Below are 25492 nucleotides of genomic sequence, written 5' to 3'. Positions count from 1 at the left end.
AAATTGATACAGGGAAAATATGCGTCTCAAAAAAATCAAAGTGGAATCTTACGCTTCCCACACAGGTGTGCTCTTTATAGGGGCATAGTGCGCCCTCATTTGTGGAGCCGCGTTGCATCATCACTGAGCATTTGGATGACTGGTAGATGGATGAACCAATCAGGTAACCGCATCGTCCTGCTAAGAGTGAAAGAAAAGAAGAAAGAAACAAACAACAACACCAAACAAATAATAACATAGGACGTAACAAGGAGCCCCAACTAAGTATTGAGTACTGTACATGCTCATACTTTTCATATTCATACTTTTCAGTTGGCCAACATTTCTAAAAATTATTTTTGGTCAAGTAATATTGTAATTTTTGGAGATACTGAATTTGGGATTTTCATTAGTTGTCACTTTTAATCATCACAATTAAATGAAATAAACATTTGAAATATATCAGTCTGTGTGTAATGAATGAATATAATATCCAAATTTCACTTTTTGAATGGAATTACTTAAATCAACTTTTTGATGATAGTCTTATTATATGACCAGCACCTGTATATACACTCACCTAAAGGATTATTAGGAACACCTGTTCAATTTCTCATTAATGCAATTATCTAATCACCCAATCACATGGCAGTTGCTTCAATGCATTTAGGGGTGTGGTCCTGGTCAAGACAATCTCCTGAACTCCAAACTGAATGTCAGAATGGGAAAGAAAGGTGAATTAAGCAATTTTGAGCGTGGCATGGTTGTTGGTGCCAGACGGGCCGGTCTGAGTATTTCACAATCTGCTCAGTTACTGGGATTTTCACGCACAACCATTTCTAGGGTTTACAAAGAATGGTGTGAAAAGGGCAAAACATCCAGTATGCGGCAGTCATGTGGGCGAAAATGCCTTGTTGATGCTAAAGGTCAGAGGAGAATGGGCCGACTGATTCAAGCTGGTAGAAGAGCAACTTTGACTGAAATAACCACTCGTTACAACTGAGGTATGCAGCAAAGCATTTGCGAAGCCACAACACGCACAACCTTGAGGCGGATGGGCTACAACAGCAGAAGACCCCACCGGGTACCACTCATCTCCACTACGAATAGGAAAAAGAGGCTACAATTTGCAAGAGCTCACCAAAATTGGACAGTTTTAGACTGGAAAAATGTTGCCTGGTCTGATGAGTCTCGATTTCTGTTGAGACATTCAGATGGTAGAGTCAGAATTTGGCGTAAACAGAATGAGAACATGGATCCATAATGCCTTGTTACCACTGTGCAGGCCGGTGGTGGTGGTGTAATGGTGTGGGGGATGTTTTCTTGGCAAACTTTAGGCCCCTTAGTGCCAATTGGGCATCGTTTAAATGGCACGGCCTACCTGAGCATTGTTTCTGACCATGTCCATCCCTTTATGGCCACCATGTACCCATCCTCTGATGGCTACTTCCAGCAGGATAATGCACCATGTCACAAAGCTTGAATCATTTCAAATTGGTTTCTTGAACATGACCATTAGTTCACTGTACTAAAATGGCCCCCACACTCACCAGATCTCAACCCATTAGAGCATCTTTGGTATGTGGTGGAACGGAAGCTTCGTGCCCTGGATGTGCATCCCACAAATCTCCATCAACTGCAAGATGCAAACCTATCAATATGGGCCAACATTTCTAAAAAAAATCCTAAATTGAATCAATGCCATGTAGAATTAAGGCAGTTCTGAAGGCAGTATTAGTATGCATAGTATTAACACAGTATTAGTATGGTGTTCCTTATAATCCTTTAGGTGAGTGTATATATGGCAAAAATACAATATAACAACGATACAAATTAAATAAGCAGGCAGTGCTTTTCAGGTAGGCCTGTTAGCAGTTTTCTGTTATAGAAATTTAATAAATGTTATATATATATATATATATATATATATATATATATATATATATATGACGACTCCTCCATTAGCTGTTTTTTTTTGAAAGAGTAGATCAAGGCTCTTCAAGAAGGGGATTGCAAATTAATATTTAGTCTCGAAAAATTATTTTTGTCAAAAAGTACACTGCTGTTCAAAAGTTTGGAGTCTGTAAGATTTTTTATGCTCACCAAAAAAACGGTAACATTTAAACATTTTCCGTTTCAAAATATTTTCAAATGAAATTTATTTCTGAGTTTTCAAAGCTGAATTTTCAGCATCATTACTTATTCAGTGTCACATGATCCTTCAGAAATCATTCTAATATGCTGATTTGGTTCTCAAGAAAAATTTCTTCTTATTAATAAATGTTGAAAACCGTTGTACTGCTTAATGTGTTTTTTTTTAAACCATTAAAAAGAAAATCCTCCAGGATTCTTTGATAATAAAAAGTTCAACACAACAGCATTTATTTTAAATGAATATTTTGTAACATTATACACATTGTCTTTTGATCAATTGATTGCATCCTTGCTGAAATGTTAATTTCTTTAAAAAAAAACCTACTGACATTAAACTTTTGAATGGTAGTATAGTCTCTCTCCCTTTAATGCTTTCTCCTTTTATCCTCCATTGGGCCTACGGCCTAAAAAGTTGATAGGATCAGGTATCATTATGTGGCATTTCTTCTCTTTTTTTGATCAATAATACATCTGTACCCAAAGCCTTGTACCCAATACATTTTGTGGTCTGTTTGATTAGTACAGACAGATTCACACCCTTTTGACAGTCTTAAGGGAATAATTGTCACTATGGGGAATAAGAGCCTTTCCACTTCAAACACATCTGTCAGAGAAGACCCCCTGCTGCCGCCATTATTGCCTAACCTTCACATCTCCTGAAAGAGAGAGATGAGGGACAAGAGATGATGAAGAGGAGATGTAGGGAAACACATGGGCTTTAGTTGCAGTCATTTGGAAAAATAACAACACAATGTCTGCTTTTTCTTTATTCCACCCACAAGTATCAAAAGAGGACCTTGAGTCTTATGCATTTGTGTGTGTGTTTGCGTTTGTCTTGAGTTTGAATTAACAAGCTTTAGGATGAGGCTTGACAGCAAGACTCAGGCACAGTGCAAACTTTGACTTTTTTTCTTTCTTAAAAAATACAAATACAGGGAGCTTCAAAAGTCCAAGACCACATTGAAAATCTGGGATATAAAATGTAAATTTAAATGGGTAACCATGGGAAACATAAAACTTATGAGTTTGAGAAATGTAAAATAAAATGTATTACATTGTCACTTTCTTGGTCACTTTTAAAATAAAAAGTATTTTCTGAAATTCAGATCTTTCTTTTTTTATCTAATTTTTACACTAACAATATAATTTGTTATGATAAAAATAATTAATAGTTATGATTAAAAAGTTTTAAATGTAAAAAAATCTTCCTCTTCATCATCCTGACTTTTAAGCGCTACTCAGGGATTGCATTGCTGTACTTTTATTTGCGTGGCTGGACTGATTTGATTTACAGATTTTTGGCGAGCGCTGACAGCTTTGATGTGAGGGAAAGTGTGGAATTGCGGCGAAATGAAAGCGGTTGAGTGCAGTCGCTGGGGTGTACCTCACTATCACAACCCTGTGCAGACTTTTCATGTTTCTTTACACGTTAAACATGTCAACTCATTTGCTTCATCTCTCTCTCTCACATGCAGGTTTGCTGTGGCGTTCACTGATGCATTGAAAGAACAGGCTCAGGTGCTCCTGGTAAGAAATGTTGAGTTTACAGCTCCAGGTTCATAAGACTGCTGTTGTTAGCATGCCAAAACAAACTATTTGCAAGTCTCAGGAACCCTTTCCTTTCACTTAATGTATATGAACTGCAGCGCTGAGTGCAGTGAACACCGCTTGAACACTTGCTTAAAATTAATGTGAAATCGTAATTGATATTATTTACTTTTTAATGCACAATATGGAATGTCCTGGGGCCAGATTTACTAAACGGGGTAAATTAGCGTGAGGGCAATTCCAAAAATATTTACTGACGAGACGCAAATAAAGAACACAGACGCAGCCGGATGCAGCTCACATGTAGAGGGACTCCACCAAAAAATAATTTTCCTCCTACCTTATTTCCTTCCTGAGTTATTCCATGTCAAATAAGAAAGATATGCAAAATCATAATAAAAATTATATATATATTTTGTCTTTTATCAGCAGTTTCTCGGCAGGAGAATGTCCAAATGTAATGTAATTTATATTTTAAAAAAAATGAAAAGTGTTCTATCAAATGATATCTACGTTTTGACTCTCCTTGCTATTGTTTTGGAGTTATGAGTCTTTAATTTTGTATATGTCACTCTTTTTTTTATTGCCATCCAAATGTGTGAGGACTAAACAAAAAGGCTACCTTTGTTTCAAATGCTGTAAGTTTTGAGTACTTTACGCTCAATTTATATTTTCAAAAAATTTGAAAAGTTTTCTATCAAACGATACCTACCTTTTGAGTCTCTGTTATAGTTTTGGAGTTATGAGTCTTTACTTTTATGTATGTCACTCAGACAAAACAACTCTAAAAATGGCTTCAGGGCTTAAGGGGTTAAACTAAATTCTATTTATAAGGTAAAACTTTTACATTTTAAGGCATTAACTAATGCCTAATCCAAAATATTTTCTTTGTTCACCAAGTTATTTACTGGTCAGGCATCATTGTTAACTCGCAAGAATGTAAGGAGAAAATGACAATTTGATGGATAATTTCTGTAATCACATTTTGGTAATGTATTAATTCCGCCGTCATATCTGAGCGTGAAACACTGCTTGGATAGTTTCAAGATAGTTAAAAATAATTTATAAGAATGCTTCTTTTTTGCTGACTGGCTGTTCGCGGTACAGCTGCTATTAATTAAATTTTGAATGTCAAATTTGTAACCGTTGCATTTTTTTGGATGTTCCTCGCTGATCGGCTGCTATTTGCGATAATCCACATAATTCAATTTTGAATGTCAAATTTGTAACCGATGCATTTCGTTAACACTGATATACACTGATATATAGGCTAATTTCTACTTCAGATCACTTTTTTGCTCTCTGGGAAACTATGATAATAATATTCCATTTACCATTTAGCTGACGCTTTTATCCAAAGCGACTTACAATTGCTATATTTGTCAGAGGTCGCACGCCTCTGGAGCAACTAGGGGTTAAGTGTCTTGCTCAGGGACACATAGGTGTCTCACACTGGATTCGATCCCGGGTCTCTCACACCACAGGCATGTGTCTTATCCAGTGCGCCATCACCACCCCATTGTATTTACACTGAAAGCTGCAGGCTGTAACTTTTGGCACTCTAGCGGTAAATAAACAAAATTGCAGGCGTCTTGGTATCATACTGTGCAGATTCTGTGCTACTCCGCAGCGTGCCGAGTGCAGACTCGAACCAGTCAGGGGCCGTTCACATATGGCGTTTTATGCGCTTGCATATTTTATTATTTCAAATGTAGGAGCGACGCGCTCATAATAGAAGCAACGCGGTCAGGGACCTGGATATTGGATAGGGGGTGCTTGCGCAAAAAAGGTTGAGAACCACTACCCTAGAACAAGTATCGAGGCATGTTGTGGTCACCACGAAGGGCTCTGCCACTCGCTGAGGGGCCACGTACAACGGGCATTCAGCTTCAGGTCTGTGGACGGGGCCTCAACTGCATTGGCACATCAACTGCCTGGAGTTGTTAGCAGACAGTACACCTTCAGACACCTGGGCCGCTTCAAAATGCCGCTACAAGGCAAGCTTGCACTGGTCCATACAGACAGCACTGCGGCCGTTACATACATCAACCGCCAGGGTGGTCTATGCTCCCGCCGCATGTCACAACTCTCCCGCAATCTCCTATGGAGTCAGGAGCATCTGAGGTCGCTTCGTGCCATTCACACTCTGAGCCTGCTCAACCGTGCAGCCGACGAGCTCTCATGGCAGCAGGTGCTCCCGGGAGAGTGGAGACTCCATCCACAGGTGGTCCAGCTGAATTGGCGCTTCGGGACCGCACAGGTAGATCTTTTGCCGCCCTGGACACGTCGCACTGCCAGTTGTTTTACTCCCGGGCCTAGGGCTCCCTCGGGCACGGATGCACTGGCATAGCTGGCCCCCAGTCAGCTTTCTTGCACAAACTCTGTGCAAAGTCAGGGAGGACGAGGAGCAGGGCTTGTTAGTTGCATCTTACTGGCCCAACTGGACCTGGTTCCCTGAACTGGTGCTCCTCGCGACAGTCCCTCCCTGGCCCATACCTCTGAGGAAGGAGCTTTCTCAGAGACGTGGGCACCCGCGTCCACTCCAGACCTCTGGAAAATCCATTTCTAAAACAGGAACAAGGGTTACATACGTAACCTAGAGGTTTTCATCATTGATAATAAATGATTCTTGAGCATCAAATCAGCATATTATAATGTTTTCTGAAGAATCATGTGACACTGAAGACTGGAGTTATGATGCTAAAAATTCAGCTTTGACATCACAGGGAATAAATTACATTTTAAAATGAGAGTTATTTTAAATTGTAATAATATTTCACAATATTACTGGTTTTGCTGTATTTTGTATCAAATAAATGCAGGCTTGGTGAGCATAAGAGACTTCTTTCAAAAACTTTAAAACATTTTACTGACCCCGAGCATCTAAACGGTAGTTTGTATTAGAAAATGTTAAATTAATCCTCAAAAAATCCTAATTAAGTTTGCTCATTGAAAGAATATTGAGATAATGTGGAAATAAATATGCTAGTGTTCATTTCTAATGGGCTTCTAGAGGAGGGAAAACATAAGAGAAACAACTACTGCGCTAACTGATGCTATAAATACAGCAGGGCGATTTAACGGCTACAAATGCAATATCCTGCCTTGCATTCTATAATAGCACAGCATTAAAATCACTATTTCCATCATGTTTTATCCTCAAATGAAACCCCAGACACACATTTTGAAGTCAAGGCAAACAGGATGTCTCTGTCAAGCACACACCAGGGGTCTCCCTCTCCCAGGACTGATAACATCCAGCCAATTTCCCCTCCGTCTGTGAGAAATTATCCACTTTATCTCAACCAACCATTTACATATTCTGTTATTACATTCCTGCTGCTATATTGTCGTCCATTGTCGTCGTCCCCCCCCCCCCCCCCCCCGAGACTGGTATTGATTTAGGCAAATCATGGATTCACCACACCTCACAGAGATTTTTCCAGCAGATATTTTCTTCTGTTACATTAGCCAAGGGCATGATTTTTGGCATGAACTTTGAACATGGATGGCTCTATTATCATAAAAAAAGAAATTGTAATGGTTGGCATTTAGTTTTATTTCAATGCTTTTCATAAATCTTAAAATTGAGAAGAAAAAAATAGCAAAATTAGTATTATCTTACTAAAGTAAAATTTGTAAAAAATTGTAGTAATTAGTAATATTCATAAATGTAATTGTTTTTTTTTTCTTCTCGTTATGCTTATCTCTAAATCTTTATACTTGATAGAGATTTTATAGAGAATTATTTAATTTTTTTTTTTTTTCAATAATTATAAACCAGTGGATAAGTCAGAAAAAAACTTGTCAAAAGGTTACACTAAAAGTAATGTCCATTCGGTGGCTAACATTACTGTCTTGACCATTTTTTTCCAGGTATGTGAGAACAAGAAGATCTGTGTGCAGCCTCAAGGTAGAGTTTATTAATATTGAATGCTTTCTGATGACATTACATTGAAGTTTTGGGCCAAAATAAATTTTTAAATGCCTCTGAATATTTTTGAAATGTATATCATTTTTAAAACGTCTGCATATGTTTCCAGGGATCGAGACCAAAGTGGCATTACATTTCTGCTGGAGCGACTTCTTACACAGCACAGGTGCAACACCTTCACAATTCTCCTCTCCACTTAATAGCATACATACATCATTAACTATACGATAGACATATAGATAGAACAGCATTAGATTCATTTTCAGACCCTGTTTGATTAATACCTTGACATGTGCATTCATCATCATCCCTCTCAAACACTGTGATAATTTTGATAAGAAACAGACGTTGCCCCATTAAATATACATGTGGTGTTCAGGCCTCAACACTCTTAAACTCAAATAGGCTCAAGAGCACTCAACCTTGATTAGAGACAACCTGAGTGCCTGCCAGGAGCGAAGAGGTTGTGCGTGTCAGTGAGTCTATACATGTATAACATGCATATTCATTTGAAGATGAGGCAACAGAGTAAAGGAAAGAAAGACAACTTTAGAAAGAAGAAAGGTGTAATTTTGTAATTTTGTAATTTTGATATACTTACATCGTTTGACCGTTTTGTTGATTTTTTTTATGTTCTTTTCTTGAAAATAAAAACAAAGTTGGAAATACCTTTACAGTGATATACTGTTTACAAACACCCCGACACTGCCCACACAGTGCTGACAGCGACATTTAGATGAATATGTCAATATGTGCTGCACGCTTTCCTCTCAATTACAAAATGAACACAACAAAAATGACAGAGGTGAGAAAGCAGCAGTTTAGAAAGCATCTGATCAATACAATTTGGATATGCTTGCATCAGCTCTGCAATTCACTGGCATCATGACTACAGATGAGGTTATTACAATTACGCTATTATATAATATACTATGTACTAGTATACAGGTGTTCATAGGAAACCTAAGAAGTCTGGGAAGGTCTTGATTTTTTTTAAGTTTCATTACAATCTGTTCACACATTGGCAATAAAAAAGTAATACATGAAAAGTCATACATAGAGCTCCTTAAAGCATTTAATAAATAATTTCCCTATGATTCAAAGCAGAAATGTGTTTTTAGTCACTTTCACTTTCTTCACATTTCATTTGATGATAGTTGTTTTTTTTAATAGAAATTTATATATGTCTTAAAGGGATAGGACACCCAAAAATGAAAATTCTGCGTCTCTTCAGAAGATTAGATTAAGTGTTCCGAAGATAAACGAATGTCTTATGGATTTGGAACAACATGAGAGTGAGTAACTGATGACAGAATTTTCATTTTTGGGCGAACTAACCCTTTAAAGGATTAGTACACTTCAGAATTAAAATTTGCTGATAATTTACTTACCCCCATGTCATCCAATATGTTTTGTCTTTTCAGTCGAAAAAAAATTCAGTCGAGGAAAACTTTCCAGGATTTTTGTCCATATAGTGGACTTCACTGGGGTCCAACAGGTTAAAGGTCCAAATGTCAGTTTCAGTGCAGCTTCAAAGGGCTCTACACCATAGGCGTAATTTGCGGGTGGGACGGGTGGGACATGTCCCCATCACTTTTTGCCAGGGTCGATTGTGTCCCCACCACTTTTGAAACATCTCGCGGCACGGATGTACCAATACAAATAAATAAAACATCTCCAGTCTACTCTAGTAGAGCATTCATTTCGTTCATTTGTTAAATAAGAGGCGATCTAGCGCTGAAATGTGTTGTTTTTTAAATCAAGTGACCAAAGTGCTCGTTGCCGCTGCTATCAGTGGCGCGGATACAGTGTTCTGTTGTGGCTCGTGCATAGTCTTCACACGGACGCGCTTCAATCCGTTGTGGAGACTCTATTCGTTACCGTGAAATCACAAAACATAATGCACAAAAAACGTTTCCCTGCTTGATATACAACCACTAATAAACAATTGGTTTTGATGAGGAAAAAAAAAATATACTACTTAGTGCGGATTAGAACCCAGAACCTCTGACACACTTGGCAAAAGTTCTGCCACTGGACCACATGGGTATAACAGTCGGATCTATGTATTTATTTAGATGAATATTCTCGCCACTAACAACATACATTAGATCTCATTAAACAACAAATTAAACACAATATACTATACTATGTTCCCACACACACACACACCTGTCCAACCCACTTTTTAAAACAAAGTTACGGCACTGCTCTACACGATCCCGAGAAATAAGGGTCTTGTCTAGCGAAATGATTTATATACTTTTTAACCACAAATGCTCATCTCGCACTAGCTCTGCGATGCATCACACATTACGTAACCACGTTGGAAAGGTCACACATGACATAAGCAAAAAAACATCTCATTTTCTCCTTCAACTTCAAAATTAACTGACACTGTTTTACCTGTTTTACTTGTTTTATTTCATTTTTTTCGTGTTTGACTTGTGAGTCTTTGCACGTTCCCTTTGTAAACACTAGGTCGGTACTTCTGCCTATGTAGCTCGTGACCTTTCAACGTGATTACGTAATGTGTGGTGCATCGCATAGCTAGTGCAAGACGAGCATTTGTGATTAAAAAGTATATAATTGTTGTTGTTTTAAATGACTGATCGTTTCGCTATATAAGACACTTATTCCTCAGCTGGGATCGTGTAGAGCCCTTTGAAGCTGCATTGAAACTGCATTTTGGACCTTCAACCCGTTGGTCCCCAATGAGAAAAATCCTGGAAAGTTTTCCTCAAAAACCTTAATTTCTTTTCGAATGAAGAAAGAAAGTCATAAACATCTTGGATTTTCAAGATTATTTTCACTAAGACTGCATTAATTTGATAAAAATATATTAAAAACAGCAGTATTGTAAAATAGAAGTATTATTTATAACGTTAGTAATTTAAAATGTTTCCTGTGATTGTTATTCCTGTGATGTTAAAGCTGAATTTTCAGCATCATTCCTCCAGTCTTCAGTGTCACATGATCCTTCAAAAATCATTATTATATGTTGATTTGCTGCTCAAGAAACATTTTTTTCTTATTATCAATGTTGAAAACAGTTATGCTGCTTATTATATTTTGGAAACCGTGAGTTTTTTTCAGGATTGATGAATAGAAAGCTCAAAAGAACTGCATTGATTTGAAATAGATTTGTGTAATATAAATATATTTACTGTCACTTTTGATCAATTTATTGCATCCTTTCTGAATAAAAGTGTTAATTTTTTTTTTTTTTTTAAGTACTGACCTCAAACTTTTGAACGGTAGTGTCTTTAACATTATATAACAAAATCAAACCAAATGGCATTTTGTTTATTTAATAGACAGTAGAAATAAACAAACATGCTTTTCAAGCAAAATATTTCATAAATAGAAAGTGGTTGTCAAAAGTTAGTTCTCAGAAAAGATCCAGCATCATTTGTTCACATGCCACTTGATTTAACATCTTGTATGTAATGAAGTGACATTCAGATTTATAATGTCCAAAAGTGTCCAAATACTTTTGGGGCTGCTGTATATATCGGCCCATCACTAATGAAAGACCCAATTCCTATGAATATGCTGCTTTACTCTATAAAAAGCTAAATTCAAGGCCCAGAATATCTAATCCATTCTCTTGAGCTCATGCGCTGGCGTGTTGGAGTAATCTGCTCCAGTGCGCCCGCTGCTCCGCATTGAAGACTGATCTCTACATAAGCCCATGCTTGTTTGTGGAGACCCCTGGGGCTCGTGCCACCGCTCTGAGATCAGTCGACACAAGCCTCGGCAGCTCCATCAAAGCAGGTGCTCTGACCTCCTACCACGCTGAGTGGATGCTGAAGTGGATGATGGGATTGCGTAGATGTCATCTCTTGATCACACCTAGGTTGGCGGTCTATAGTTGTGAAGGAGTTTTTTAGGTGGAGCAGGTTTTCACATGACAGAGAAGATCTGGGTGGTCCACTGGGATTGTGCAGTATAGACCCCTCATAGCACTGGGTGATGATGAGAGTCACGCCTGCAGGGGCTCATGGGAAATGAGGTCCTGATGCAGGGATGATTTAGTGCTCTCATAGAGATGTGAGTGGCAAGAGTGAAGTTTTGTTTCTTTTATTCTTCTCTGAGTCTTTGAGCTGTCTGGAGGTGTAAGTATTGCTGGAGAGGTTGACAGTCGAGGGAAAACATTCGGAGGAACTTTTGACTAGGTCATTGAGCTCCTCAGGAGTCTCTGTGTTTTCTGCCATAATAGGCAGCAAATCATAATTTTTTCTGTGACAATTAATTTGAAGTAGTTTAAGTTCCCCTATTATGCTATTTTAAAGGTTCCTAATTTTGTTTTTGGTGATCTCCTACAGTAGATTTACATGCATCCAAGGAAAAAAAAAAGACTTTTAATTTGATCATAATATACGTTGCACATCACCTCTTTTCTCACACTGTCTGAAACAGTTTGATAAAGGATTCAGTCTCTCTAAACCCCTCTTCTCTGATTGGTCAGATTGCCCAGTCTGTTGTGATTGGTCGGCCGTTTACAGCGTGTGTCGGAAATGAAACGCCGATTACCAGATCTGAGTTTCAGCTCAGCAGGCTTCCTTAGCACTTGTATACACAGTGAAACGAACTGCAACCATGGCATCAGTTTTACCATATCAGTTTGAGCCCGCGTCCTCATCATTTAGAAGCACATGCGAAGTGGATTTGCATTCATTCACAGCACAGACAAATCTTGATATGTCGACAACTCGAACCAAACTCGATTATGCATCATATTTTGCAATATCACATTATGATTGCAATGACACCTGAAAATTATGTATTAAATTAAGCATTAAATAAGCATTTTCTTAACTATCATTTATTTCAAATATCTATATATACAACAAAATGTGTGTGTGTGTGTGTGTGTGTGTGTGTGTGTGTGTGTGTGTGTGTGTGTGTGTGTGTGTGTGTGTGTGTGTGTGTGTGTGTGTGTGTGTGTGTGTGTGTGTGTGTGTGTGTGTGTGTGAGTAAGCATGTTGAATGGAGTTAACATGGAAAATGTGCCTTGCTTTAGTGGAGACAAACAGACACTTTTAAATGAAAGCAAGCTAATGAGTGGTCCTCTGCTGATTATAGTAGTTAAAGTCTTTTTACTACTCAATAATGTGTTTCTATAATACATAAAGACATTATAAAATCACTATTATAACATTTATAATCATATTATTCCAAAATCCATATCTTCATATCAGTTGAAACATTAATTTTGTCAACTGTGCTACATTATGAGTGATGTGAAACCTGAAAATGGTGTTTTACAGAGGACACTTGCAGTAAACATTTTGTTACCCATCATATATTTCAAATATCTGTATTTAAAACAAAATGTGTGTGTGTGTAAGCATGCTTAGTCTATATTAAGTATTATTGTTTGAGCCTTTCATTCTTTTGTGAATGTGTTTTAGCATATTCTCCATCATGGATATTTTATGGTGTCAGTCTGTTAGCCCTACATTTCAGGTTGGCCAAGACCTTACCAGCATAGTTGGCATGAAGGTCTTAAAACGCTTGCACCCCGTTAATTGCTGCGTGCAGCTATATTTTATTTTATTATTTTATTAAAGCTGCAGTCTGTAGTTTTTTTTCTTTGTCGCCATCTCTGTTTGAAATCTGCAATTGCAGTTATTCGCGGAATTGTGGGTTGTACCTCGGCACGGCACAGCGCGAATTAATCTAATGTTTTGAGGAGAATGTGTGGCTGTCAGTCACCGCGCCGGTGTGGATACTGTCATTCGGAATCACAGATTCTACTTTTTGAAAGTATGACCAACATAAGAATTTTCACTGGAAAATGGTAGCAACATCCACTTTTGTTCGGACCAACTAAGGGGAAAAAAGCATTGCAGTAAATCGCGGTGATTAAATCTAACGATTACTTATCATATCACGTCAGACCGGGCAAATTATACTTTGTTCTCAAATTGTTTGTTAACAACATCAGTATTTGCGTGACTTCATTTAATGTGTATTAGGACTACCTGTAGTTCAGTTTCCATTTCTGTGCAGTCTAATTTCTAATTGTCATACCAACAAATTAATGTTCCTTAGAACTGGTTCTCTTTGAAATACAAACGCGTATCTGTAATCAGATGCATATTTAAAACTGGAATATAATCAAATTTTTATCTTTCAAAAGCCCTTCCGATATTTATCCTTGTTTTCGCATGGGCCCGGTTGCAGTCTCTTTTTTTCTGTAACCACTCTGAAGTCCGAAGTCTTTTGCATGTTACAACGGGTGAATCTCCAGCTCTCACTGGTGATTGTCGTTGGAACCTTTCTGGATCCGCCATCAAATTGATAAGTTTAATTATATCAAGTGCTGTGAGAAAAGGCTTATAAATCTCCACATCCAACATCCTCACATGCAATATAGCTTACTAGCCGAGACTCCTTCTTTATGTGTACAGATGTGACATAATGACAAATTTTCTGCGGAAATCCATCAGTACCACTGGAATTAAAACATTATTACAAGGTTACCGCTTTGAATCGAGTTAAGGCAAGCAGAAAGTTTTAAACACTGGCTGGTTATGTACTTGCTCAAAAATTTTTTTGGGATAATTTTCAACCCAAAAAAGTTACGGACTGCAGCTTTAAATACTTTAGATGGCCTTTAGATGAGACTGACCAAATGTGATGTTGATCTGATCAAAACTCTAGGAGTAGTGTGTTAAAGTACTGGACAAAAATTGCAAAGAAAATTAAAAATGGCTGACTTTGTGTTGAGTTTGGGGTTTGACTGTAAGAGACTCTTTTTTTTTTTGGTATTGTTGGTATTGGGATGGTAAATGTGCCTTTTCAATTTTCATTGACGTACATGAAACAGCGCGAGGGGTACTTTGTTGAAATAAAGAAATTCCAATAGGGCCATGAACATTACTATTTTATAATCAGGTAGATACAGTATATAATCAAGTAGATATATAATAAAAATGGTGTCTAAATTGTGCAGCCCTGCAAACAAGCACAGCAAATCTTATTCCGGCCACTTAAAAAAAAAAAGAATAACCGTTTGCAAATTTGGCTTAATTATTTTTCCATATACTGCATGTAAAAATAAAATAAACTTTGATTAGTTGGTTTAAATTTTTTTAAGACTGTGTTTTTCTTTTTAAGTGGATTGTTCTTGGACAGAACACGCTGCAATGTGAACTAGACTTTAACCATTAGGTTAGACTTACGCCATTAGTCAAAAGTTGCTACATACTGCTTTAAAAATGCTTCTGATTCCATTCTCAAATCAGTTAAGAATCGTTGATGTCTTCAACTAGAGATTGTGCGTCTCACAAGTGTCTTATATTTATAAACTGGGTTGTGCACAACTGCACACTTGTGATTTTGAAATGCCGGTAGCACTGCTTTTAACTCTAGGTTATGAAGCTGTTTTCCAACACTGCTTTTGGGAGATGAACTGTAAACTGTGATGCAAAAGTGTTACAGCAGATTGTTTAACAATAGACAACCAATTGTAAACTGCCTAGATGCTCACCTCATTAAATATGCATGTGCTTTTGACATTCATGTTGTGCTTTGTTTCCATATCTGAGGGAAACTTGGTGACATTTCCACAGATTTACAATCCTGGACAAATCCAGCCCAGCACAAAAAGAAGAAATTTTGAAAAAATGAATTTCTCAAATGGTCTTTTATGTTCCACAGAAAGAAAGTCATACAGGTTAGGGTGAGTAAATGATGACATTTTGGGGTGAACTATCTTTTAACAACAATATCATTGTTAAAAAGATGATACCTAATTTATGGAAGATTGATATTTATATTTCATCAACCTCTAATTGAATTAAAAATTTACTTCATGCATGCTCAAAATTATCATAGAAATGGTTTCTAAAATAAATAATAATAAACTATGGAATTTGTAATAAAAAACTTCAAAAGCAAACTCTATGAAAGTGCTTGTTTACAATCATTGTTATTAACCTCATACTTTAGACTGTTAAGCCAGCGTTCACAAATGCTTAAAATGTGTTGTACCACTTTAAGGCTGATCATTTTTAACGATGGCTTTTTTTAGAGGGAGAAATACACCCATGTGTTTCTCTGTGGTATAAATCCCCCACTAAAAACATTTCACACCAACAAAAGTCGCTCCTTATGATCAAAGGCAGGCTAGAAAAAAAAAAGAGTAAACCCAGGAAAGAAAGGGGACAAGGAAGACAGGTACTGGGTAAAACATGTTGAGCACAAATATTGGTGTGTCCAAATCAGTTTCTGTGGAACGTGAAGATGAATTTTCTCCTCCCTCTGGAGAGATGTGCTGCTTTTGTCTTTATTTGCCTTTAGTTTTTCCCTCCGCCTTCAGTGACAGACCTGTTTGTTTATATCCTCCTCTCTTTCTTTCATGTGAACGCTTAGATCTAAAGCTGTAGAAAAGACACTTGTCTACTACTGCACTCGCACAAATGGGAAAGCCCACTAGGTTGTCTTTATTTTTTAAACCCTTTGAGGTGTAATTCATCCTACAGTAATTATATTTCCCTCTCAAGTTGTCAAAGCAGATCTTAACTGATCCTACGGAGAGGCGGCAGAAAATTGACAAGCTTGTCTACGATTCAGCCACTGCTTGAAGGCAGACGAATGATAAAAGAGTAGATAGACAGACATTCCATATATCAGTCCATCCATCCATCACAAGTCTAAAAAATTGGACAGGAGTGATATGGATTGCGGCTGTTTACAGTGAGGTGGAGGACATGTTCCCCCTGCTTTCTTGTTTAAGGTTGGCTGTAATCCGTCGTAAACCACTCTTGTGCACAAATCCTCTAACACTAGATTAGAGTGCACGATCAAAGGCATTCGTGGACTTACTTCAAAGTTAAAGTACTGTGGGAAAGAGTTTGCAAATTCACAGCATGCAAGGTGCCTGGAAATGTTTTAGACATCAGACATGTTTCTGTGGTGCATATAGTCAATAAAAAGGACAGATTTAATAAAATTATAGCTGTCATATGCAGTGTCCAAAATTGTATATGGATAGTTAACAGTAAATACATAGAAATTGATATAATGAATATACATGTTTTTATGACCACATATTAAGGGACAAATGAAATATTTGTAACTTTTAGAATCCATTTATTATACCATATAGGGCTATTTAAAGTAAAAGAGTTAAAATAAAATTTTAGGTAAAAAAAAAAAAAAAAAAAATTATTATTATTATTATTTATTCTTTTTTAAAGATCCATATATATGATATGGATAATATATATATATATATATATATATATATATATATATATATATATATATATATATATATATATATATATATCCATATCATATTTAATAACTCGAGCTGCTGAGTCTGTAGCCATTTTCAAGAAACGACTGAAGACGCATCTTTTTTAGCAATGCCTGATCCATTAATACGAACACTTTCTTTTATTTTATTTTCTATTCTATATCTATTAAAAAACGAAATTGCACTGCGCTAGACTAAACTGGGAAGGGTCATAGCACTTGCATATTGTTGTCCTATTGTTAGTTTGATTGCTTCTATTGCTCTCCTCATTTGTAAGTTGCTTTGGATAAAAGCATCTGCTTAATGATTAAATGTAAATGTAAGTCAGAGGAAATAATAAGCCTGACAGCTTTATATTTAGGTCTTAATCAGTGTATCATTACTAGTTCATTTGAATTTGCCATCTACACCAATGCAAGTCCCATAAATATTTCATTTTCTTGTGTGTTCAGAGTTTCTAGAATGTAGTAAAGCCTATTTTCCCTGCAGCCACATGGTGGAGTGAAGTATTTGCAGTCTCTAGCAGTGAAGACTAATCTCTGCTGAACTACTTTTAGCATGATTATTAGACTTGCCATTACTTTCTTTAGGTAAACATTTAAACTGCACCTCAGTGCAGCAGAGCCTTTGAAATCAGACATCACACTTTATCTTCAGCTGTATCTGTTTGATCATCTGTTCACATTCAGATACTGTTGCAGTGACAGTACCCTGTTTCAGGTTGACATGCATACACTTTTAGATTCATAATGAAGCATGTTGGTGCATCTTGCAGATAAATGAATGCACTTCAAAGAAGAAAACATTAATCGCAGAGTCCCCCCTAAATAAGTCGATTCTTCTCACTCATCTGCTCGTCTATGTCAGATATGTCTGATCAGAATTACAGTACGAGTGAGCTGTGCCGTGCAGCCGCTTACATGACGTTGGACATTCATCCGAACTCTCAGATGACACGAGATTATGTGTTGTAATCAAGCACTATCCAACCTGAGAATAACTGCAGATTTACTTCAGATAAACTTCATTTATGCTGTCGCATTTATAATGTAGCAGAATTCTCCTGTAGGTTTTTTGGGTTGTTTTTGTGTATGTGTGTTTGTTTGGTTTTGATGAACCCTCTTTCTTTTTTCTTTTTTTCTTTTTTGTTGTTGATTGATTTAAATCCGTTAGTTGAGTTTTGGATTTAAATATTTGAAAATGTTTTCCCCATGACGCATATTAACTGACCCTAATCTTTAGTATAGGTCCTCTGTTCATGATATACCCTTCAACAAGATGGGATATCAAGTGCACTTTCATGTTGGAAAACCTTAAGACTACTTTAAGTGTGTCTTCGTCTTGAGTAACTGCTCCTGGATTGATATTAAACCCACAGCTAAAAGCAGAAATATATTCAAGCATTGTGAAGTTTTTTCTCTCTGTCTTCATGTGTAGGTCTTTATGAATAAGAGATGTTTAATGGAACCGCTCTACAGAGCTACAAAGTGCTACATTACAGACAACCACTTTCCAAAAAATGTTGTTCTAAATTAAGCTCATTGCCTCCTATTCAAAATTAAATAAATGTACCAACTTTTATACCGTGTAATCAGTTATAAGCTGTGTTGAGAAAGAAGTACATAATCAGATTACTTTTTTCCAAGTGTTACTTAACGCATTACTTTTAAATTTACAACAAAATGTCTGAGTTACTCTTTCAAATAAGTAACGCAAGTTCCTTTTTTTTCCCATTCATTGACTGAAACCTCTCCTTTCCCCATGTTGAGAAAATTGTGACTGTGCATACAGAGACGTTGTGTGCGAGGTGTAAACATAGTGGTTATTTTAGTTCTAGCCTAAATGTGAGCATACATTTACTCATCTCACTTGCACAACAAATTCAGTATTCCTTAAAATGAATAAAAATTTCTTAATAAAAACTGCATATTGCACAAACCTTCACTAATTGAATAGGTTAATACAAATATACTTTATGTATTTATTCTTATTTATTCCTATTCTTCTGCGATCCTGAATGGCAGCACATCTGAAATGTTTGTTTGAGCTGCGCCCTGTAATGTACAGGCTTGCATTTGGATTTGTTTCAGACTGAGACTTATTCATTTCACTTTAGATGTGAAATGGCCTTTACAATTGCTAAAACTTTTTGGTTGTTGTTTTTAAAAAACAAACAAGCAAGCCCAACCTTAGGTCAGAAAAAGTAACAAAAAAGTAGTGTAGTGCATTACTTTCCATATAAAGTAACTAAGTAATGTAATGTTACTTTTTTTTTAGGGAGTAACGGCTGTTTCACACCGCAAGTGTGAGCGGCGCTTGAGCAGCGCGTCAGCGTAACTACATCGTCACTGCAGCTGCAGACGTGCGAGAGTATTCACACTGGAAGCGTTTGTACAGTTTCACATAGCGGCTCCAAAGCTACATATAAGCGGACAGTTATTTACAAAGACAACTATAAATTTGATTTTAGAAGTTGGTAAACCATATAAATGATAACAACAAAACAACCAAGTAAATAGCTTCAATCTTGTCGTTTCAGGCATAGCATATTTTCGATACGTTTACAAGAATGCAAACTCCGCGGATAAAACACACACACACACACACACACACACACACACAAAACCGCACACTCTGGTTTGATTTGGGTTGTGCTAGCCTATGTAGCTGTCTGTGTATTTCATAAACTAAAAGAAAGTTTATATATAATATTTTCTGGCTAGTTTACTTTAGTTTTTTTTATAATACGCCATACTTTCACCCAAACTGAATAATTAAAAACAAGTTTAAATGTGTAGCTTAAATCTTCTATAAATATTTTTAAGTCTTCATTTTCTTTTTTTTGCTTACTCCAGTTCTTGTTAAAACTCACTAGACATGCTTATTCTGTGCATTTTGGGCACTTTTTGTGTGAAATCAAATTTATTTTGTTCCTCAAAAGTGTGCTTTCACTTTAATTGAGCGTGAGCAGCGCAGCAAAAATAGACTCGGCGCCGAAACCCCCGCTTCACTGCTGCTCACGCGACGCTCCTGCTTGACGCTCACGCGCTGCTCCTGCTCGCAGTGTGAATGCACTCGTTGATTAACATGCACACCGAATACAATGTGTGCTGCTCGCGTGCCTCTGACGCTTGCCGTGTGAAACGGCCGTTACGCAATATTGTAAGGCATTACTTTTAAAAGTATTGTTCACCAATACTGGTTATAAGACACTAACTGTAACACTGGCAAACACAAAGGAAAGTTGATTTATTACAAAATAAATGCAAAGTAGCTTTACAATTCAAAATAGCCTGGAAAACAACTAAATAAAACTAAGAAAACCAATGATACATCCAATAAAGGACATGACCTGACCAAGAAAAAGGAAAACATACGGAAAACGTAAATACACAGAACCATAACACTAACAGTCGCCGCGTTTCCATTAGCCTTCAAATTGCACAAATTGAAAATATGCCCGATGGAAACGTCAATTTCGCGAAAAACATTTACGCTCGCATGAAGTGGTTTTTCAGGCTGTTCAAAAAAGTAATATTTATATGGAAGTAAAATAATGACAAATGTTTTTGAAACAAAAAGCCTGTTGAATTGCACTACTTAAACAAATATGCATTGCATTAACCATGCTTGCATTTTAATGCATTGTATTTTTAGGACTTGCATTTTTTATTGGCTCAAATTTGACATGGTTGAAGATGTAAGCTGTGAATATTTCAATTCAAAACATTTCAAACACATTTTCATTATTAAAATTTCAATAATCAATATTCACCTTTCATATTTAATTTCCAAAATATTAAAACTGTTTAAAAATACAACCTATAATATTTAACAGGCAATTTATGGTCCATTTTATTTCGCTTTACAAATTCGCTTCCACAAATTCAGTGGTTCAAATTCGACAGTAAATTCAACATTGACATCCAGGAACTGCAGGAAAAGCAATAGATTACCGATCATAATCTCCATCTGCTGTTAGTCGACCTCACCAGAAGGGGGTGCAAATGCAAGCGTGTGTTGTTGACGAAGACCAGTTAGAGCAAGCCATTCATTCATAAAAACCAAGGGGGTCGCTGTGTCCATTTCTTTTACCGTCTATGATTAAAACTAATTTATAGAAATGTAAGTGTATTTGTTAACTTTATATCGTGGCGATGTGCTTCAGTACAAGGGTTTCCCTCAATACTTCAGGATTGCTGGAATATAAAGTGCTTAACGTAGCTTAATGGACTAATACAGTGATATAAAAAATCTAACCGTGACCTTAGAATCGAAAATGTAATCGAATCGAGGATTTGGAGAATCATGACACCCCTAGCTATTTGTATGTACATATGTGCTGCGAGAAGTGGTTTCAACATTGACATCCAGGAACTGCAGGAAAAGCAGTAGATTACCGATCATAATCTCCATCTGCTGTTAGTCGACCTCACCAGCAGGGGGTGCAAGCGTGTGTTGTTGACGAAGACTGAACAACAGTTAGAGCAAGCCATTCATTCATAAAAACATATTTATAGAAATGTAAGTGTATTTGTGATTATTATTATGAGGGCTGTTTTTATGTTTAATTCACTGTCTTCATGGTCCCTGTGTAGCCTACATGCATCTTTCTCTACCGTGAACGAGATTATAATGTTATTCCCCCGATGCTGATGTACAGATCAAATGGTAGACCTTCATTTGAGGTAGACATATTCCTCTTGGTTGTTTAGTTGCCTTAACTTTATATCGCGGCGATGTGCTGCAGTACTAGGGTTTCCCTCAATACTTCAGGATTGCTGGAAATATATAACGCGTAACATAGCCTAACTAATACAGTGATATAAAAGACCAATGTTGAGAACGCTGTAAGCTACTATATGGCTATAGGCAAGCAGATGGACTCAGAATATGAACTTAACGCGTAAAGTTTCACACTACACGTTTCCCAGTGATATACTGGCATAAAGTTGGCTTGACATTGGACATTTGCAAATTTAGGGACCGTCTCTAAAGTTACATATACATTGGTACACACGTTTCTAACTTCAATAGCATTGGGAGATAATGACTTACAGAAAAGTGGTAGGTTTCAGGCATGATGCACACCTTTTATATTTTTGATATGTATTCAAATAAATTGAAGTTTGCTATTGAAGTTAGAAACGTGTGTAATGTCGTATATAACTTTAGAGATGGTCCCTACGCGCGAATGTCCAATGTCAAGCCAACTTTATGCCAGTATATCCATAGGCGTAATTTGCGGGTGGGACATGTCCCCACCAATTTTTGCCATGGTCGATATTGTCCCCACCACTTTTGAAACCACTTCTCGCAGCACATATGTACATACAAATAGCTAGGGGTGTCATGATTCTCCAAATCCTCGATTCGATTACATTTTCGATTCTAAGGTCACGGTTAGATTTTTTATATCACTGTATTAGGCCATTAAGCTACGTTAAGCACTTTATATTCCAGCAATCCTGAAGTATTGAGGGAAACCCTTGTACTGAAGCACATCGCCACGATATAAAGTTAACAAATACACTTACATTTCTATAAATTAGTTTTAATCATAGACGGTAAAAGAAATGGACACAGCGACCCCCTTGGTTTTTATGAATGAATGGCTTGCTCTAACTGGTCTTCGTCAACAACACACGCTTGCATTTGCACCCCCTTCTGGTGAGGTCGACTAACAGCAGATGGAGATTATGATCGGTAATCTATTGCTTTTCCTGCAGTTCCTGGATGTCAATGTTGAATTTACTGTCGAATTTGAACCACTGAATTTGTGGAAGCGAATTTGTAAAGCGAAATAGAATGGACCGAAAATTGCCTTTTGAATATTATAGGTTGTATTTTTTAAAAGTTTGAATATTTTGGAAGTGAACTATGAAGGATGAATGTGGATTATTGATTTTTTAATAATGAAAATGTGTTTGAAATGTTTTGAATTGAAATATTCACAGCTTAAATATTCAACCATGTCGAATTTGAGCAAATAAAAAATGCAAGTCCTAAAAATACAATGCATTAAAATGCAAGCATGGTTAATGCAATGCATATTTTTTTCAAGTAGTGCAATTCAACAGGGTTTTTGTTTCAAAAACATTTGGCATTATATTACTTCCATATATTTAGCAAAACTGCAATGGAAACAGTTTTGGCGCATTTACAGGTCACCTGATGTAGATGGTGCGGTATGTTTGGACAGAAGACAAAACAGAGTTCTTTATTAAGACAAAAGAATTAGGGGAATGCTGGATTCTAAACCCCTCAGAAATGCTACAATCAGGTCTTGTAAATCCATTAAAGCAGATATGTGGGAGGAACACCCATAAACACCTCATTTGCAGCCACTCCCAAGTATAAGGAGCGTTCCTTGGCATTAATGCTTGGATAACATGCCTACATCTCATTCGATCAAAAATAATGGCTAGTGCGGTGGGTGGGACATACATAAACCTACCAACATTCATTGCCATAATTGTTGGAATGACTTATCGCGAGAGGAAAAAATTATGCTTCAGTTGCATAACATTGGTCAATGGAAATGTCGTCATTTCGTAATAGTTTTTTATCAACATTTAGAAAATATCGCAAAAGTTTTCAGCAAATCTGTAACGGAAACGAGGCTAGTGAAAAATTATTCATGAATTTCATTGATTTTTTTATTTTTAAATCTACTAATTTACCTTTAAATTCTAATTGGAGTTCTGCCTCCTGTTTATAATAATAATAATAATAATAATTCAAATTAGATTCTGAAACTGGAAATAATAAGGCCCTAAATAAACATCTACTATAATATAATAAAACATTAACGATTTTATTTGGTGCTTGACGAAAAAATATTAAATTCAAAAAAGTATTTGGAATTGTGTGCCTACTAACATGAAAAGGGTTAAATGTCTAAAAGCTGAACTTTTCAAAGTAAAACAAGAGAAATTGTATAAACTATAGGTGTGAATGTTGACTCCTTTATATACAGTAGAGCTAATGTGAGTCTAGGTCCGGCAGCTTTTCCAGCTATGGGGTAAATGAGGTGAAACCATCAATGTCTTTCACTTTCCAGGTAAAAAATCTCTCAAAGCCCTTGTATGTGAGTTAAACCATTGTAAGCATGTACCCTTAAATCAGTCATCTAATCCCAGAGCTTTACCTCACATCACGCACCTTTTTGACCTTCCCCTACTATGTCTAAGAGTGGAAGCTGTCCTCATACTGACATCTGACCAGCCTTAGCCTTGCCGAAACTAACATCATTCCAGAAACTGATTCCAGATCAGGAATAGGGAGCAATTTCTCAACTTTAAGCAGCTTGTGTATGGGTTGTTTGTAGCCAAAAGAGTAGCACAGTGCATTTGATTTATCACTCTTGTCCTCTGTGAATATAAAGATATTGTTTCTGAAAGATAGGTAGTGCTAAAATTCATAGGTTTTTCAATTTTACTGCAAAGGAGCCTCAAATATGTTGATCCCATTTTGAGATAGTGGCTGCTTAAAATTTCAAAGCAACAATACACAGTATTTTCATCTATAGAAACCCCTGTATACTGTGTATGAAAAATAGTATGTGTAAAACAACTTTAACTCTAAAGGCCCTTTCACATAACTTGTGTCAATAATGCATTGACACAATCTGATATGAGTTTGGGGCAGGACTTTCTGTTTGCTAAGGACAGTTGGAGGATTATTTGGGGGGAACCTATGGTTATTATTGAATTTTCGTTTGGTGACAGAAATTACCATTTGGTTCTGCCAAATTAAAGTATTTCTGCATTGTTTGTATTTGTCCAGTAAAGACAGTTTATGATAAGAGATCTGACTCTGAGCAAATGTCACATATATGCACTCATGCGTACACTAACGCTCATATTTTTGTGGATAATCTGGAATAGGTAGGATTTAAACGAGGGATGATCTGGGGCAAAGCACAGATTTGGACTGAACATTCCCACATATACCAACTACTGACAAAACAGAGGGGACTCTGTCACATGGACATGGAGCATCATCATGAACACATAAGTGACTATGTGGGTTTTTTTTCAAGACTGTTAAAAAAATCTGCTGCAATCCATATGCCTTTGAATTCAAATGCTTTTTTGTGTGAATGGTAGGTACTTTGGTGAGGATAATTTGCTTCAATGGTTGAAAAATTCCTTAAGACATTTACATACCAATCAGGGGAGTTATATAACTGAAATAAGTTGTATTAATGTGTCAAAGTGACAGCCTTTCCTAACCCTCCTCAGTTATTATCAAAAATCCAGTGGCCGTTCAGTGATCCAGATGTTCGGCTTTAAACCAAAGAATATACATAAAGATGGTTGTTAGTCTTTGTGTATGCTGTGATCCATGCCATATATACATGACTATTTATGTATGCCATATTGATAAAGTACTCGTCATGCACGCTTTGAGCATGCAATCAGTTTTGTGCTCATTGCATTTCTGACATCTCTATGACCTTGTTTGATGGATTAGCCTCATTACAGATGGAGGTACAGCATGTTTGCATTGATTTATGTCACATTACATTTCAGTGCTCAGAAACACTTAAACATCTGATTCAGGGTCAGCAGTTTCTCTCCATATTAGGTGTTCCTCAA

The 25492-nt window shown here is 36.7% G+C and overlaps 1 protein-coding gene across 3 annotated transcripts in view; it reads left to right on the top strand.

Annotated features, from left to right (window-relative positions):
• The window catches only part of glt1d1 (glycosyltransferase 1 domain containing 1), a 59284-nt gene that overhangs the window by 6937 nt on the left and 26855 nt on the right, over positions 1-25492 (top strand). For all 3 annotated transcript variants that reach the window (XM_077224359.1, XM_077224357.1, XM_077224358.1), the window contains exons 4-6: positions 3609-3660; positions 7558-7594; positions 7725-7781. In XM_077224359.1, coding sequence (XP_077080474.1) covers positions 3609-3660; positions 7558-7594; positions 7725-7781 — 146 coding nt within the window. The remainder of the gene's footprint in view (positions 1-3608; positions 3661-7557; positions 7595-7724; positions 7782-25492) is intronic.

Source organism: Siphateles boraxobius, unplaced genomic scaffold (genome assembly GCF_051911475.1).
Source record: "Siphateles boraxobius isolate OS27281-9 unplaced genomic scaffold, OSU_SipBor_1 9, whole genome shotgun sequence".
NCBI classification, from domain to species: Eukaryota; Metazoa; Chordata; class Actinopteri; order Cypriniformes; family Leuciscidae; genus Siphateles; species Siphateles boraxobius.
The sequence above is the reverse complement of the archived record's forward strand: the minus strand, read 5'-3'. Positions and strand labels throughout refer to the sequence as shown.